The sequence below is a fragment of the Nipponia nippon genome, unplaced genomic scaffold (genome assembly GCF_047370975.1).
Source record: "Nipponia nippon isolate SJK-2023a ecotype South Korea unplaced genomic scaffold, ASM4737097v1 scaffold_4, whole genome shotgun sequence".
Taxonomy (NCBI): Eukaryota; Metazoa; Chordata; class Aves; order Pelecaniformes; family Threskiornithidae; genus Nipponia; species Nipponia nippon.
The window spans coordinates 1,545,714-1,562,225 of NW_028262358.1; the positions used below are offsets into that span (position 1 = coordinate 1,545,714).

Genomic DNA, 16,512 nt, shown 5'->3' on the forward strand with positions numbered 1-16,512 from the left:
ATAACTAAAGTGCAGTTTAGTCGCGCAGAAGAACGCATTGTTTGGTAATTCTTAAAATCACTTTACCACATTCAGTAAAACAATTTTCACCACAAATACAAGAATAACATCATGTCATACTGCAGTTCTTTAACAACTGACAAAAAAAGGAAAACATACAGCCTTAACAGAAGCTCGACAAATCTGAACGTTTCAGGCAACTTTGCTAAGAAGCAGAAGAAAAATAAAAAGTGCTTGTTTTCTCAAAATATCACGGATAACTTACCCCTTACAAGCAGAAAAAAAACCAACATTTTGACCACCACCTACCCTTAAGAGCTAAAGCAACACAGTCAGAAAAATGATGGCAGCATCCCCCATCAGTATCATGTCACTATTTTATATTATTATTTCCTGAAGTTCGTCTTGTTTAACTCTGATTTGTATCCTTTCCCATCCCTTCCTTCTCGTATGCATGTGTGTACAGGCTTTACTCAAACCAAGGAGCTGAGGACATTGAAAAAAACCTGACTACTACAGCTCCCCCATCCGATCTATTTCTGTATGTCTGTAACAAAAAAAAGTCGTTACGAGGTGATTTTCCACGCTGTTCAGCCGAGCCACTGACTGGCAGAGGGGATGCAAACAGACATCAGGATAGCGAGCCCCCAGCAGGGCCCTGTATCTTGACTTTCTACTATGCAAGTATATAATTGTCACAAGATTTAGAAAGAGACTGCTTTTCAAGTAATGAGGCTTCTCCAACAGCCTTCTGCAAAAGCTGGACGTGGACTATCCTCACTTTGATTACCAACTACAGTACAGCCCTGATTATTCCAGCTTCACACTCCCTCAGTATTCTCACATTAATTTCCTTGCTCCTCCAGCTTTAATCCTTGCCCTCCTTTGTCTCGCACAAATGTCTTACCTGCATCTTTCTGGCCTTTTGCAACCAAGGTCTCGTCTCTGCAGGTATTCTGGCACTTTCCTCTCATTGTGCATGTGCTTTAACTGGAAGAACTCTTCTCCCAGTACAGCTATATCTACTTTAGCACCAGTTTAACAGGGAAAAAAAAATTTACACCCTTAAACAAGAAAATTACGGCAGCAAAGCTCAAAAGTATTGACTAGACCTGATGCAGCCATTCAGTAACGTTTTAAGCTATCTCACCTATATTGTCCCCAGCTGGCAATTGTTCCTCTGATCAGGGCAAAAGTCAACCAAGGGATTACAAACCATTTACTTAAACAGTTCAGACTCAGCCAGTTTTACCCAATGTAAAAGCAAAAGCACGCACACACATCGCTCCACTGGCAAAACAGTGATGAAGAACGGCCTGAAACAAAACATCGTAAACCAAACCACCTGAATTCGCAACGCATCATCCAGAGTCATCTTTCCCCACCGCCACTGGGATTTTTCCTGGTATCATCTGCTTCCTTTGCCTTCATATACTTCTCTCACTAAACATTTCAGTGCCCCCTCTGCTCATTAGGGGTCATTAAGAATTGCTATACGTTGCCAAAACATTACTGTTAGCCCCTTATGTCACCCCATCACCAATTCCTAAGCAGGCAGTAAATTGCCCCACTTTTCTCCTTCCCCCAGAGTCTCCACTTCATTCCAGCTGTGTCTCAACTTACAGGTCAGTCTTAATTGGAGATGAAAGTAAGTGCTTCATTATAGTTACTGCAATATTAAACGGTGCTCCTTACTTTTTCGTGTCTTCCAGACTTATCCTATAGCACAGAAATCTTGCTGGCACTCCTCTACCAGTAAGAACTTGTGAAAAAAACAAAAAAAAGAGGAAAACAACCCCCCCAGCCACAGAAGTGGATGAGCACTGCCGCTGCACGAAGGCAGGGTGCCGGTCCCCTCCGCCCGCACAGCCCAGCCCCCAGCACACGGCTGCGGTACCACACAGCAGCGGCCCGCCCGCAGAGCGCTGCCTCGGGGCAGGGCCTCCCTTTTGGGGTGGCTTCCAGGGCCTTGGGTCCCGAGGAGCCGCGGCAGAAGCGCGAACTACCGAGGAGCCCGTCCTCGTCGCCGCCTGACAGACGACATTCGGAAAAGAGGAACTAAAACGGGTCGGGATCTTCATTTTCTGAAAAGCCTACGCTGCGGCGGTCTTAAAGCAGCGACAGAACGAGCGCGACTGCCGACACGACCCCCTGAGAGGCTTCTCCTCAGCCAGCGGAGCGCGAACGCCCCGCACCTGCGGGGCGGCGGGGGGTCCCCATAAGCGCTCCCCGACGCCACCACAGCCGGTAACGAGCCCGGCGTGGCCACAACACCCCCCCAGCACCCCGCTTTGCGGGGCAGGGCGGGGGTTTCCACACATAAACGGCGACTCCCCACGCCCCCCGCCATCTTCCCGCACTCACCGGCCGCTTCCCGCCACCGGCGCGCGGCGGCTGCCCCGGATGTTGATGGGCGGCGGCCCCGCCCCGCCGGAAGCAGACGTGGCGGCGGCGCTGCCCGCCCCTGCCCGCCGCTGCTCCCCCGAGCCGCCGGCCGGCATGAGGGGGTGCCGGCACCGGGCGCTGCTCTGCGGCCTCCTGGTGGCGGTAGCGGCGGCGGTAGCGGCGGGCGGCCGCGCTCTCCCTCAGCTCAGCGACGACATCCCCTTCAGGGTGAATTGGCCCGGCACCGAGTTCAGCCTGGTCGGTACCGGGGCGGGGCGTGCGTGAGGGGTGTGTGTGTGTGTGTGTGTGAGGGGTCTCCCTGCTCACCCCCTCTGTGGAGTTCCTCTCCCTCGAGGAGCTGGAGGGTTGTAACTGTTACAGGGTAACCCAGGCGGCAGGAGTTGGGTCCAAGGGTCGGAGCCCCCTCACGCTTGGCGCTTATTTTTAAAGCCCCTGTGCCATAAAAAGGGTATGTCGGTTTTGGGGTGTTCTCCGCAGGGCCTGGCTGGTGCCTGCCTACACATCACCCCGCGTTTGGGGTCACGGTGGCAAGCAGTAAGTACCCGCACACGCAGCGGGCTGGAGGGTGAGCGTTAGGCCGCGGCCTGAGCCTGGCAGCTGGGAAAATCCCAGGGGAATCTGGCCTGAAAGTCAGCGTGGGAATGGCTGGTTGCAAAATGTAACGGTTGGGGGGGTGCTTCTTTAATAAAGGTCTCCCATAAGAATGGGAAATAAGCGAGCAGGAGCGAGGTGAGCGTGGAGGAGAGCAGGAATGCAGCTAGGTAGGATGGAAGCAAGGGAGAAGGCAAACACCAGCAAGCCGTGTCGAGCTTAAGCGCCAAAACCCGGTCTTGTGATATAATTAAGACCCAGGGTATACTCTGGACCACCTGCCCCATGAATTAACCGTACCGCTCGTGAATTCAGGAATATTTCTAACAAGTAGCATTAAAAAAACCCACCTGACTAATCCGTAGGTTGGTTGTTTTCTTAGCCCACAACTGGTGTCCTGTACAAAGAGGATAACTACATTATAATGACTACTGTGGATAAAGAAAAATATAAATGTATACTTCCGCTGATAGCAAGTGGCAATGAGGTAAGTTCAGTCAAGTCTTTTTTGTAATTATAAGCTGTAGACAAGTCTTTACAGTATCTTTTCAGTTCCTTTTTTTTTTTTTTTCCAAGTAAAGACTTTTTTTTTCCTGTGAGAGGAAAATCACCTGTAGGGTGCTTCACAGTTTCACAGTTTATAGTACTTTGTATTACATACTAGCTCTATACTAAGTGAGGCCAGTCTGAACAATCTTATTTGTCACCAAACAATTGCTTTAATGTTCTCTTTATTGCTAGGTCGATCCCTGATTAGGAAATGCTTGTATTTTGAGTAATATTGTCAAGTTTTAGGCCAGTAAACAACTATAAAGGTTGTTAACACCGCTGTCCTAACTGCTGTATCTGAAAATACTATCCCAGTAGTGCTTCTACCACCAGTAATATAAGCTTTATTCTCTGTCATCTGTTCCTTAATTGGAAATCTGAATGTGCAATGTGGGGTTAAAATAATAATAAAAGAAAAAGTCTATAAATACATTTGTACAAGAGAAGGTGGATTGAGGAGGCCTTTGGTGAGGTTTGTCATTGGTCATTTGTTCCTCCAACGGTTCGTTTTTTTTCACGCCCCGGGAGCTTGCACAGACAAGCTGCGCTCCTGCGTTAGGGACCTCTGTTTTGACTCAGCCCTCATCCTTTAAGCGACTGACAGCACAGAGTGCTTCAGCGTAGGTGAGAAATCTTTAGTACTGCAGGACTCTGTGGAAATCTCTTCAATAGCATGCGCGCTTGTAGAGCAAAAATGACGCAGAAATAAACTTACGCTTTTGTGATCAGGGTTTTTTTTTTTTAAATTGTGTAAAAGCTGTGTGATGTTCCAATTATACCGCATCAGAATGGCATCAGCATCGACTAACAAATGAAAAGAAAGATTAGCGATGCTGTTTTCCTATTCACGCCCCAAGCTGCCACTCTGGACATGAGCAAGTTGAGAGCTCCTGCTCTTTTGCCAAGTGTGTGTTTTTTAAACCACAAAACTTTCCTGTTTTGAGTACTTTATTTGTGACTTTTATTTGCCCCTTCTTACTAAACTAAATTACCTTTTTTTTTTTTTTTTCCTAATCACCACACAGCTCCTTCAGGGCAGGAATTAATGAGGTCTTGTACCTTTTAATTTCGCGATACGATTTTTTTTTTCCTACTATTGCAGATGAATATTAACTAACCAAACTACTATTAATTTTAATGTAATGAAATATCCTTCTATTCTAGGAAGAAGAAAAGGACTATAAAGGTCCTACTCCAGGAGAATTGCTGGACCCTCTTTTTAAGCAAAGTAGCTGTTCGTATAGAGTACGTTACTTCTGCGTTGATAAATTAAATGCTGATCAAAAGTTTACAATCCAGTCCATTTCAAGGTTTCATGTAGTAAACTGTTTGGATAAATATGTCTTAGACTTCAGGTACTAATTTAATCCAAAATAAGGTCGCTACAACTTTACGACTATATCTTAATGTTGCTGATAAAATTCTATATAATTGAAGATGTCGGGATTGAAATACATTAGGTTGCCATAATAGCAATTTAAAAATGTGGATTTAAAACCTTTACTTCCAGGAGTTAGGCCGTAATGCGTGACAGTCCAGTGCAAAGCATTTCTCAGAAAGCGTTAGGAGACCAAAACAAACGTGCTTCTAGATGTTCTGAAAGGCTTCCAGTTTTGCACCAGCTGTCGTCCCAATTCAAAGGCTCATGTCTTACATTGCAAGAACAAGCCGAATACCAAACAAGCCGGTACTGGGAACCGGAGAGAGCGAAAGTGGCCAAATAGTCTATCTACGCAACATCCCACACAAGTCCTTGAGGAAGGAAGGGTGGGTCAAGTGCAATTGGTAAACAGCCCACATCTACGGCAGTTGCCAGAACCAGTCTGTGCTGAGTCACTACAGCTTAGCCCTAGTGATTTTGCGGCAAATTTATAGTCTTTACGTCTTCGCTAATTTTTCTTTTTCCTTTGTTATATCTGTGGGAAATTTAAGGAAACTTTGCCTGTTGTGTTTATTTGAACATCATCAAAACGCTTGGGGAACACGGAGACTGTTCACGGTGCTGTTGTTTTTGAGGGTGCCCGAGCTCACCTGCTTGGGCTGCGTTTCATTGCTGCAAAAGCCACAATTTTTGAGGGGGGGGGGTAATATATCTAAACAATTTTTTTTTTTTTTTTTTAAGATTGAGTCTTACTGGACTTACGAGGTCTGCCACGGAAAGCACATCCGTCAGTATCATGAGGAGAAGGAAACGGGACAGGTAGGCTTCTTACAATTTAGTAGTTTCAACCCCTTTTCCCGCTGGCCTGTTCTTGCTTAACTCCTCTGCAAGACTTGAATTCCTGTACACTTGAAAAAGTCTGGAAAAAGGTAACTGAAATTTGTTTTAACTCCTTTTGATTGTAGAAAATAAACATCCAAGAATACTATCTGGGGAATATGATGATAAAGAACCCATTATCAGAACCAGGTTTGTATTAGATTATTTTATTTTGCTGATGCTAATTAATTGTTTGGTTTTTAATTATTATTGAGAAATATGCTGTTGAAAACTGATTCCCAGTGCAATAGAATAGAATTTTGTAGGTTACTCTTTTTAGCAGAATGTGTTGTTTTCAATTCCTTTTCAGCACCTTACATCGCATACATCCTGTCAGTTTTGCCATGCTGTCTAATTGATTAGATTAATCTGCAATAATTAGTGTCAGGGAAAGAAAATACATAATACCAGCAATGGAACCAATGTGTGACAGACCAGGCTTTGGTAATGTAGCCTGTTGCCACTCTTTTTTTTGGGTGGGGAGAAGCGTCTCTTTCAAACTGAGCAGCGGGCAGAGCATGCAGCACGTCTGGGGCTCTGCTGTTCTGTAATGAAATATAATCTGCAAACCCAGCCGCTTACAGCCTTTGCAGGTAGACTCGATCCTTGGAACTGTGTGAGTCTCTTTTTTTTAGGAATTCTGGCACAGACCGTCAGAAATGCTGAAGTGCCTGAAGCGGGACGTTGGTGGAAATTAGGTAGCTGAGCCCCAAACTCAAACGGCGGTTGAGAATAACTAATTTTCTGAGCGCTCGCATTTTTTGCCCATAAATTATTGTAGATGCTGGAAGTTCTTGTGGTCGCGCCTGCCAACGTCTGCTTTCCTGGCTGAGCACTTTGGCAGTATATTAGTCCAAAGAACTCTCAAAATCCAGAGACTAAGCGTTCATTTATCAGAGTTGATAGAAACAATAGAAAAAACATAATCTAGGTTTTGGTTTTTTTTTTTTTAATTCTAGGCTAGTACGTAAAAGGTGGGCACCACCGTTTTTCTCTTCCTGAAAGTGATTAACTTGAAGGCCTCAGTCTTGGAGGGGATTTAGCGCTATTAATCCCGTTCCTTTGAATTTCTACCTGTGGCCTTCAGTTAGGTATCTTAGTCCTGAAAAGAAATAACAGCTTCAGAAACTGCATCGTTTGGCATTTCTTTATTAGTGAGTTATAGTGCTTGTTCATGCTGTCATTAATCCTGTGCAGAGATGCCTAATTCTCCCTAGATGCTGCTGTACAGAAAAGAAAATGTTTAATTTGAGTTACCCATTCTTTTGTGGGGCTAGATGCTGAAGTTTTGTGCGATGATACTTCAAGTCATCGTATCCGAGTCTTTTAGGACGCTGACCCTCTGCCTCTCCGCTTAGGTGGCAGACTATATTCTTTCTATGCTTCCTATACGGCAATTCACGCTACTTCTCTTAAAAAAAAAAAAAGTAACATAGATGGTTTCTCAGACCATTGTGAGCTGAATCCGTGAGCGTGATACAGTAAGCTTGGAACAGCTGAATGGGTGCCAGCAAAGCAGAGTGGCCTTTTGCTCGCCTGATTCTGAACGGAGCCCAGGCTATCTTCCGAAGCGGTTCCGAAGGCTAAGGGTAGCTCTCGCCTGTGACAACTCGCAGCCCCTGCCCCATACGAGGCTTACTCTCGTTAGTACGGCACGCGTGTTAGTGTGGACGCAGTCTGGCCTCACTTCTTCCTACAACAAGTGTACCTCTGAGGCTGGCTAGTGGGTGGGCTGAGGTACTTGCCTGTTTACTGTCCCAGCCTGTAATTCACTCACTTTTTTGAACAGAGTAGTCAGCTACCCCTCGCAGAACAGCAGTGACGTGTTCTCCTGCCCCGACCGGCCTTCCGGTGGTGCTGGGGCTGGACTTGGCCTGTCCTACAAACTCAAAACTGTTTCAAGGCGATGCTAACTCGTATTTTGTTCTGTTTGCTCTGGACCCCAGATGGCTGTTTGTTTCCTTTCTTTCCTCTTTTGCACCTGCAAGTTCATGAAATTGACTCTCGGCAGTGTATACACAAGGTCCTAGCAAACACGAAACGTACGAACTTCTCTGTATATAATTTCATTTTATTTCAAGTTCACAGACTTTATGCTTACCTCATTCTTAATTATTCCCTAGATCAAGAAGAGAAGGAAAATCCAAAAGAGAGTGCAAAAGAGGCAAGTGAAAAACATCTATTTTAACTTTTGCCGTCAATAGTGGAGGCACTTTATATATGATGAGATTATGTCATTAGTTCCCTAGCAAAATGAGTACCAAAAAATGAACCTCTGTTCCTGAGCTGCACTCTTCTCGCTTTCGATTTACCAGTCCCAGCTCAGAAAGCTTATTTAGTCTAGCTAGTCAAATTTCTTGCCCTTCTACTTACTTACATTAAAGTTACACTAATCCTAAACTTAAAAGAGATGAATTATATACTCTTCTTCCATGAAGACAATACACATAACCCCGAAGTCACATTATGGTCTAGCGGCAGTTATTTTTCCAGCTGCATTAGAGATCCCAACTCCCTTAATGACACTTCCATGCATTTTGGGTAGGGAGAGAAATGCTTAACAAAATCCCTAAAAGATTTCTTAGCTGACTTGATGACCCAATCCCATAAAACTCTGTGCTTCCCTTTTCCATTAGAGAACTTTTCCATTTGTTGAGGCCCTCAAACTCAACTTTATAGCAAAACAGTGGAAGTACCTGAAGCACGTTGGGGTTCGGAATCAGCAGTAGCAGATTTGAGCTGTGGACAGACACGCACCTACCTTATGTCCAGTTATCGTCATTTTAATTCTGAAATGAAATTTTTGTCTACGTGTTCTTTGTAATGCCGATGTACATAGCACAGAGTGGTTCTTCTGCAGTGGATCTCGGAAAACGTACGTGCCCGCTGAGCATTTTGGAGGTAGCTGGGGGGCAGACCCAAGTCAGAATGTGGCCCATTCTAATGGCAGTGGCAGTTAGGCCTCTCTGAAATTAAAGAAAACTAGGTTCTTTGTAGTGTAACTTTTTTTTTTTTTTAATTTCAGAGGAAGATAAGTCTTTTACTGACTTTCTTTGGCGGTATTTATGATGTACATACGCTGTCTTGGTTTCAGTCTGTAAAGAATTTAGACTTGCAATTTGTGTGGAATCTCTAGCCATGAAACAGCAGATAACACAGCTGGGCACTGCTTAAAGTAACCAAAACCTGCTGCGGCTGGAGATTTATCTTAAGTCCTGCTGGGCTGCCTCTCAGTTGCGTGCAAACAGCAGCTATCTCCGTTTAGGTTTCTGGAACAGTTACCTTCAATGACGTGCGTAGGCATAATTTTTCAACTTCTAAGGAAAAATCAGTCGTTTCATTCAGAAAGATAGAAAGGGAGGGCACTGGTACCCTTTTTGCCAGCTCTTTTGTACGCAACCAGAACGTATCTTCATTTCCCACCTCTGACTGAGTATCGAAGCATAGAGTGGATAAGTGAGTGGAAGCTAAGGAGCGCCCGAGCAACACGGGTAGAAAAAGGCCTAGTTTGTGCGTTCCAGCAGGGCTCACGCACAACCAGAACTTTTGGTACCCAGGAACTTTAGCTGCTTCCAAGACAGGAGCCAGGAGAGGGACTTTCACCCGTTTGGGGAATTAATTTCTTAAAGTGGCAGCTGGATGAAACATACGAGGGAACAAGCCTGAAGAGAGCTCACTTAAAGCCTGTTCAGAAGTGGGATTTACTTTGTGTACATCATTCCCTTTGTTAGCCGCAGTAACGGGTGGCGTGGGGTACTCTGGATGAGGACCAGCCCAGGCTGGGTACGCCGAGAGGTGCAGCGCAGGTATCGGGGTGACTTTGCAGGGGCGTTTTTAGTTTCTTCATGGCCTGGCCAGACCCGAGCGGAGTCTGGCAGAGCTACTCGCATCTCCCCGTCTCCTAGACTGCAGGGTGAACACAGCTGGCTCCGTGCCCTCCCAGAACACCGCACCCAGCTGGCAAGCTTTCTCGGAACCAAACCACCAGGCAGCCTGTGCAGAGAAACCAGCCCCTTTTGCAGGCAGAGCTCGTGTGGCTCTGCATTCGTGCAGTGCTGTGCTGGAGGCAATAAGCCAGAACGTGTTTGGATGTTGCAGAAACACCAAGTAACTACGCAGGGGCTGGTGTCAATCCAGTAATGCTGGCTCTACACAGTGTAATAATATTTTTGTTTCAGAAGAGTCGAAGGAGCTTTACTGTGATTCTTAACTTTTACTTTCTTTCGCCTAGATACCTACAAAAAATATAGAAGGGCAGATGACCCCGTACTATCCTGTAGAAATGGGAAACGGCACACCTTGTAGCCTGAGACAAAACCTACCCCGATCAAGTACAGTGATGTACATCTGTCATCCGGAAGCTAAACACGAGATTCTTTCGGTAGCAGAAGTTACGACCTGTGAATATGAAGTGGTTATATTGACACCTCTGTTATGCAGCCATCCTAAATATAGGTACGGTACTCAAGTTTTGGCCAACGTTATAATTTCAAATTTTCACCTCTTTCCATGCACATACCTGTTTATGCAAGTCATATATCCAGCTGTGGTTTCTGGGACAGAGCTGTGACACTCGTATGTGCTTATTTTGGCAAGCGCAGTTTTGCCAAGTCTTAAATTTTCATGGGCAGTTGCACGATATCTGCATTTTGTAAGTCTCTAGCGATCGATCCCGTATGAGAAGCAGATGGGAGGCGTAACTTTATTTTCAACAGGTAAGTTTGTAGCCCTGTCATTCTGGAGAAACACAAAGCAGGGCTTTAAGGCTGCAGGCAGGTTAAGACCACCCTGTCTCCTCCTAGTTTATGATTTCAAGGTCTTGGGGAGATCATCCTCATGCTATTCAAAGACTGGAGATTGCATATGTGCGTTATATGTGTGCGTAGACTTCAGCTTCTCTAATTTCAGAAGACAAAAGTATGGTCTTCAGCCATAACCTTAACATGTCTTTTAGCAGTACTCCCAAGTTAAGGAGCTCCCATCTGTCTCTGGCCTGCTTTATTGCCTTACCTTCAGCTGTGTAAGTCACTTTCATATGAAGAATACACAATTTCAGTGTTATTTTCCAAAAATCAAGTTTAGGATTCTCCCCCTCCTCCCCCCCCCCCCCCCGAATTGTACCATGACTCTAAGGGATACCCTTTGTCTCAGTCGTACAGATTTGTGACCTTTCAAGGGGTGTAAACAGTGACTATGACGTAGAAATGAAGGGGGAAATAACGACGGGAGTTCTGAATTCCCCGTGTGCACAGATGTCAGGACAAGTGAGTATTTAATCACTGTTCTGAAATAGCCAACAAAGTCTAAAGGACAAAATCCTCAATCGTGCATTTTATAAACGCTTGCCAGTTAGAGTAAAGTAGTTATGCTATTGTTAAATATTTAGTTATATATAATCAATTATAAATTTTCTCCTGTAGATGGGTTTGGCAATACTGTGTTCCCTGTTGCACTATTATCTGTTTACTGTAGGAGTCTTTTAAGTCTCTCTATCCGTAGAAAAATAGAAAGTACCCAGGCAAATTGTTCTATCGTTTGATAAAAATAAAATCTCGACCTGCTACCTCCTTCCAAAGGGAAGGCACGGAAGGCTTCCCGGGCCCTAGCAGGAAATACTTCAAATAAACATACAAGATCTTTATTCTCCCACTTACGTCATGTTAGTAAATAAAGATAGGCGGAGACAGCAGGCTGGAAACGCTGCTCAGCGTCAGCAGAGGTAACAGCGAACCAACCCTATTTTAAGTTAAGTGCGCTTTTCCCATCACGTGTTCCTGAAACAGCACTGAGCAGTGTTAGCCACCAGCGCTTTTCCTCTGCGCCCCTCGTCTTATCCAATAATGCGCTTGCACTAACTTAGCAAAAGTCATATCCGTTGGTTCTCGTTCTTATTTGGGTACAATTGGACTTTTTTTTAAATTGGTGGGAACTGGGGACGGGGAGGAAGGCAGTGAAAAGTAATATTTGCCTACTGTAACAGTCTTAATGTTGTTTAAGTAAAATTCAGATAAAACTAGGCTGCTTTGGTACAGGGCTTATTTAATCCAGCGTGCAGTTACTGTTTAGGAAACGTTTTCAGATTCTTTTAACTACAGTGGTGACCGTTGCACAGCTACGGGTGTGCGCTACAGCTAGGAGGACACCACAGAAAGCCACCTCGCCTCTGAAGCAGCCTGCACGGTGGCTTTGTAAATCAGCTTTCTGATCTTCTCAGTGAGACGAGCAACGACAACGGAACGAACGCTTCCCTTGTCAGCACGATTTTCATTTTGATGTTCGCTTTCCTTAACTATTTTCTGTGAAGGCTTATTTGGAGTTTCAGTGAGGCCTTCATTTGTGTGAACTAAGGAGGAAGCTGTGTTAACTCTGCTTCATCTTTCGGCTTTTTCATTCCTGAAGTGAGCTGCTTTTTGCAGACACAGCTCGTGAAGAGAGCGATAAAGGAATGACGGGTATATATGCAGTCTGAACAGCCGCACGTGTCAGATAATGTAGGCACGTATTATTTTAATTATATTGGAACTGCATCTGTCAGGTTTAACCTTTGCCGTTTCCTGGCTTCTGAGGGAGTTTTGCGGAGCCCTGGCACTACGTTTGCGGTACACGTACAGTGCAGTTTGCCTTTCAGTACGCGACTCTTTCCTTTTGCCGAAGAGGGGTTAGATTGCTTTGCCAGGTGTCTGGCAGCATTAGGAGGGAGACTGCGCTGAGCAAAAAGCGTATTACGTCGGTCGTAAGAACAGCGTAGCTTTGGCTTAGGTGGTGCAAGTACAAGGAAAAAAAATACACACCTCAGCCCAGCTCAGAAGCTTAGAGCAGTAAAAAAGTATGTCTTTAAGGCGTAATAAGTGATGTATTGCAAACTTGTTTGGGCAGGTTCAGGGCTTCCCCTGTCAACGACATCTTTTGCCAGTCTCTGCCAGGATCCCCACTTAAACCCCACAATCTGGAACAGCTGGAGAAACAGCAAGAAATGATGAAGATGCCTTTTAGAAGGGTTAAGGAGGTAGGATTTCTTTAATTTTAAAAAGAAAAAATATTTATTCTCCATTTTGTAATGGATACAACTTTCAGTTCTGTGGAATAAGGTCTCTTACCCAGCTTTGTAAGACCACGTCAGTCTTTCAAACGGTCTTTAAGCTTGTTGAAATCATCTGTCGCTTGCCTTATTTGGAAGGAAAACAAAGCAAGTAAGTTTGGGCTGCTAATTTAAAACTTCTGTAGCCTTTGTAGCCTACAGTTTACAAACTTGTCAAGTTTTTGACTTTAGATCTTTTTTTTTTTTTTTTTCAGCTATGCTGAAGACAGTGAAAACAATGACAAAATGCTTTCATGCTTTTGCCCACAGCCTACTTCACTTAGTATTAAGTAACTTCATACAGTTTATAAGACTTTGCAAGGGTCATATAAAATGTAAATGGGCGTATTTGTGTATACTGTCATTTCAGGAAGAAATGCATTCAACAAAAGAAGAGAAATTTTCCTCCGTTCATAAGCCAGTTGCTGTTGGAAGCCATCAGCTATTAACTGTGGGAACAACCCACATCTCCAAACTGACCGATGACCAACTTATAAAGGAATTTCTTAGTGGCTCCTACTGCTTCCATGGGGTGAGAAATAAAGCTCTGCATAATAAAATAGCTACGCCTCGATTGCACGCACTGATTTATGTCTGTCTTTAGTTTTTCCGTGAACTCCGATAGCTGCGTTCTTATAGACATAATAATTGCCTTTCCCTGCGTTGATCGAGGGAAGGCTTATATACCAAAGTCTATGCCAAAGGTATCTTTAACTTTTCTGATGAAATTAAATTTATTTGAGCAGACAGTGAAATGAAAGTAGATGATGAGAATTCTTCAGGGCTAATTTTGTTAGTGAGAAGAAAAAAGAAAATTTGATAAAAGTTATTGAGAGAAGAGCCAGCAGAAAAGAGGCATCTGCAGTTTTCCCTGTCTGCGAAAGAGGAAAGTATTTCTTTCAAAGATGAAGAGGGGTTATACAAATAGTTTAAGGGATTTAGTCCTCTCTGGCTCTTGCGAGAGTCTTTGCTTAAACTCATTTATCTCATCCCGTGCCTACGTCAGTTAGTCTAATCGGAGATTCTCTCCCAGTGCAAACCTTGAATCCACATACCTGATTAATAGGTATGGAGTCGTACAGCTGAAATAATAGCCATGGTTTAGGGTCTGGAGGGAAAGGGATGTGGTTGGTTTGGGGCGTTTTGTTTGGTTTGGGGGTTTTGTTTTGGTTTAACGCTGAGCTTACACCTCTCCCTAGGGTGTTGGTTGGTGGAAGTACGAATTCTGCTACGGCAAATACGTTCACCAGTACCACGAGGTATGTTTACATAGTTTTACGTTCCGCCACTAGGTGGCTGGGAGGGAAAAAAGGGTTAGAGAATCTGTCCACAGTTTGAAAAAAGCAGCCTCCTTTTCTTGGCTGATCAACATCTTGGGTTTAAGAAGTTGGATTTCAGAAAAGAAATCCTCCATGTGCTGCCTAAGTTCACGCAGGGGGGTGTAGGTACCATCTCAGGTAGAGCACAATGATAATCAAAGCTGAAAAAACATGATGTTTTTTGTGGGGGTGTTGTTCTGGTCACTGAAACGCTTCTGTCAGCTCACGCAGCCTGGATGGCTGCTCCGAAGAGACCCTCAACTTGACGCTAACACAAGTTCAGTCCTAGTTTGTCCCGAACGCAAGAACATGTTATGTTGACAGCAGCAGACTTGCTCTAGAAATGACATTCTACGCGTCATTAAAATACTCACTGCTAATCGTATGATACAAGGTGGCATTATCAGCTTTTCCCTTTTTAGGATAAGGAAAGTGGCAAGACTTCCGTGGTTGTGGGCACCTGGAGCAAGGAGGAACACATTGAGTGGTCCAGGAAGAATGCTGCTAGAACCTACTACCTTAGAGAAGACGGCACGCAGACCGTTAGGTACGGCCGCAGCCCCCACGGTTACTGCTCTGGCTAGCCGTCCCTGAATTGGGCTCATACTTGCGATAGAGGAGAATAAATGCCAGGGCCCGCTTCTGCGGCGCGCCAATATTCCATTTACAAATAGATAGAAGAAGCTGTCGAGAGCGGTGTGCGTAGATTTATCGTTGGGTTTTTTTCCCCCTAATCAACATGCAATATCAGAAAAGGTAATTCAACACTTTGGGTGTGATGCAGAGACAAATCTTCCGACAGTGAACAACTATTTGCTCCTGCAATAACTGAAATACAGCACGTTACTTCTTTGTTTTGTATATTAGAGTTAAATATTTGAAGAAGGAGGAGATGCCGTATCACGCAAGTTAGCTGTGTGCTTACGAATTGCGTGTAGTATTTCCAAACGTTTTCTTTCCAATCTCCTGTGGCAGGATGGTGTCTCATTTCTATGGAAATGGAGATGTTTGCGACTTAACGGACAAGCCAAGGCAGGTGACTGTGAAATTGAAGTAAGTTAACTTTTTTAGTAAACTGATGTTTTGTGTATGACCGTTGGCTCAGTTAAAATGCTACAGATACTAGGGAAATACCCGTTCTGGTCTTGTGCTTACGACATGCTAAACACTACAAGATTTCTCTTCTGTTTTCAGATGTAAAGAATCCGATTCCCCTCATGCCGTGACCATATACATGTTAGAGCCTCATTCTTGCCAATACATCCTTGGGGTACGTAAAGACGTAGTCGCGTTCCCTAAGACCAGGTGCCACCTCGGAGAGGGCGTCTCCAGGTTTAGAACAGCCCCTTCCTCCCAGGGCCTCTTCACCACCGACTCCTGGAGCGTACTTTAGCCCGTAGACGTAGCTGCTGAACAAGTACTGCTTTTGTTCAATTGCATTTGCTTAGAGGAAGGGGGGTCGTTACTAATTACAGTAGTTACCTTGTTAATAAGCTACAGAGGTGGTACCCAAAAGTAAAAAGCACTTACTAAATTTTACAAGCGATGCTCAAGTACGGTTCCTCTTGCAATCTGTCGTCATCAACCTCACGATCTCTGTTGCGGTCTCGTGTAGGAGTTTATCAGTGGTTTCCTGGTCTTTAATGTTTTGATCTCTTCTGTTCCAGGTGGAGTCTCCAGTCATCTGTAAAATCCTGGATACAGCAGATGAGCACGGGCTCCTCTCCGTGCCCAGCTAAAGGCCAGCCCACGACGCCGTACCCGCCAGCAGCCCCGCTGGCGCTTCCCCGCCACCGCCCCGCCTGTGAGATGACAAAGGCAGAGAGGAGCCTTCAGCCAAGCAGCCTCACCAGCAGAATTCCATGAGGGACTCGTGAACCACTTTGTGTATAACTATGTGTATATAAGAGGTTATCGATAAACTTTTAATGATTAAAATCTTGTCTTGCACTTCCTGTTTGACTTGTGTATGACACCGCCTGCAGTGATCATCGTCATCATTAAGGTGTAGCTGTCGACTTTAAAAAGGCAAAATAAACAAGGCCCAGCTTCAAGTGAGGAGTTCAGCTGCCCACAGAACGAGAGCGCGAACCACCAACCCTTGCTCGGGAGCCCCCAGCAGCCTCCGCAACCCTCAAGCGTTCTGCTGCTGTAACTGACTTTGTCCAAACACAAACGTTACCTCAGGTTGATTGCTCGGAGCCGTACGAATATCACAGTCCTTCCTCTGGTTACCTTACCTTACCCCCCTCCAACTGGTATTTCATCCCCCAGCCTAGGCTGCTTTTCAGGACTTTTTTTTTTTTTTA

General features: G+C 44.8%; 2 protein-coding genes across 5 annotated transcripts in view; one reads left to right on the forward strand and one right to left on the reverse strand.

The window, feature by feature from the left end:
• ASB3 (ankyrin repeat and SOCS box containing 3) overlaps positions 1 to 2,412 on the reverse strand; it is a 30,995-nt gene extending 28,583 nt beyond the window's left edge. For all 3 annotated transcript variants that reach the window (XM_087773761.1, XM_087773763.1, XM_087773762.1), the window contains exon 1: positions 2,365 to 2,412. The gene's annotated coding sequence lies outside the window, so the exon portion shown is untranslated. The remainder of the gene's footprint in view (positions 1 to 2,364) is intronic.
• Positions 2,413 to 2,420: 8 nt separating this feature from the next.
• ERLEC1 (endoplasmic reticulum lectin 1) lies at positions 2,421 to 16,153 on the forward strand. 2 transcript variants are annotated; one of them, XM_009476196.2, is made up of 14 exons: positions 2,423 to 2,643; positions 3,380 to 3,484; positions 4,711 to 4,791; positions 5,669 to 5,746; positions 5,893 to 5,956; positions 7,930 to 7,970; positions 10,038 to 10,261; positions 12,683 to 12,812; positions 13,255 to 13,416; positions 14,084 to 14,143; positions 14,626 to 14,750; positions 15,179 to 15,256; positions 15,398 to 15,473; positions 15,871 to 16,153. In XM_009476196.2, the coding sequence occupies exons 1-14, from the start codon at positions 2,500 to 2,502 to the stop codon at positions 15,940 to 15,942; spliced, it is 1,440 nt and encodes a 479-aa protein (XP_009474471.2). In that variant the 5' UTR covers positions 2,423 to 2,499; the 3' UTR covers positions 15,943 to 16,153. The 2 variants fall into 2 exon arrangements, with proteins under 2 accessions (XP_087629890.1, XP_009474471.2); XM_087773764.1 differs by lacking the exon at positions 4,711 to 4,791 and having other exon boundaries at positions 2,421 to 2,643.
• The last annotated feature ends 359 nt before the right edge of the window (positions 16,154 to 16,512 follow it).

Coding starts and splice junctions, on each gene's coding strand:
- ERLEC1 (XM_009476196.2), top strand. CDS start 2,500: ATGAGGGGGTGCCGGCACCGGGCGCTGCTCTGCGGCCTCCTGGTGGCG. Junction 15,257..15,397: donor CAGGTGACTGTGAAATTGAA/GTAAGTTAACTT, acceptor TTCTGTTTTCAG/ATGTAAAGAATCCGATTCCC. Junction 15,474..15,870: donor CTTGCCAATACATCCTTGGG/GTACGTAAAGAC, acceptor CTTCTGTTCCAG/GTGGAGTCTCCAGTCATCTG.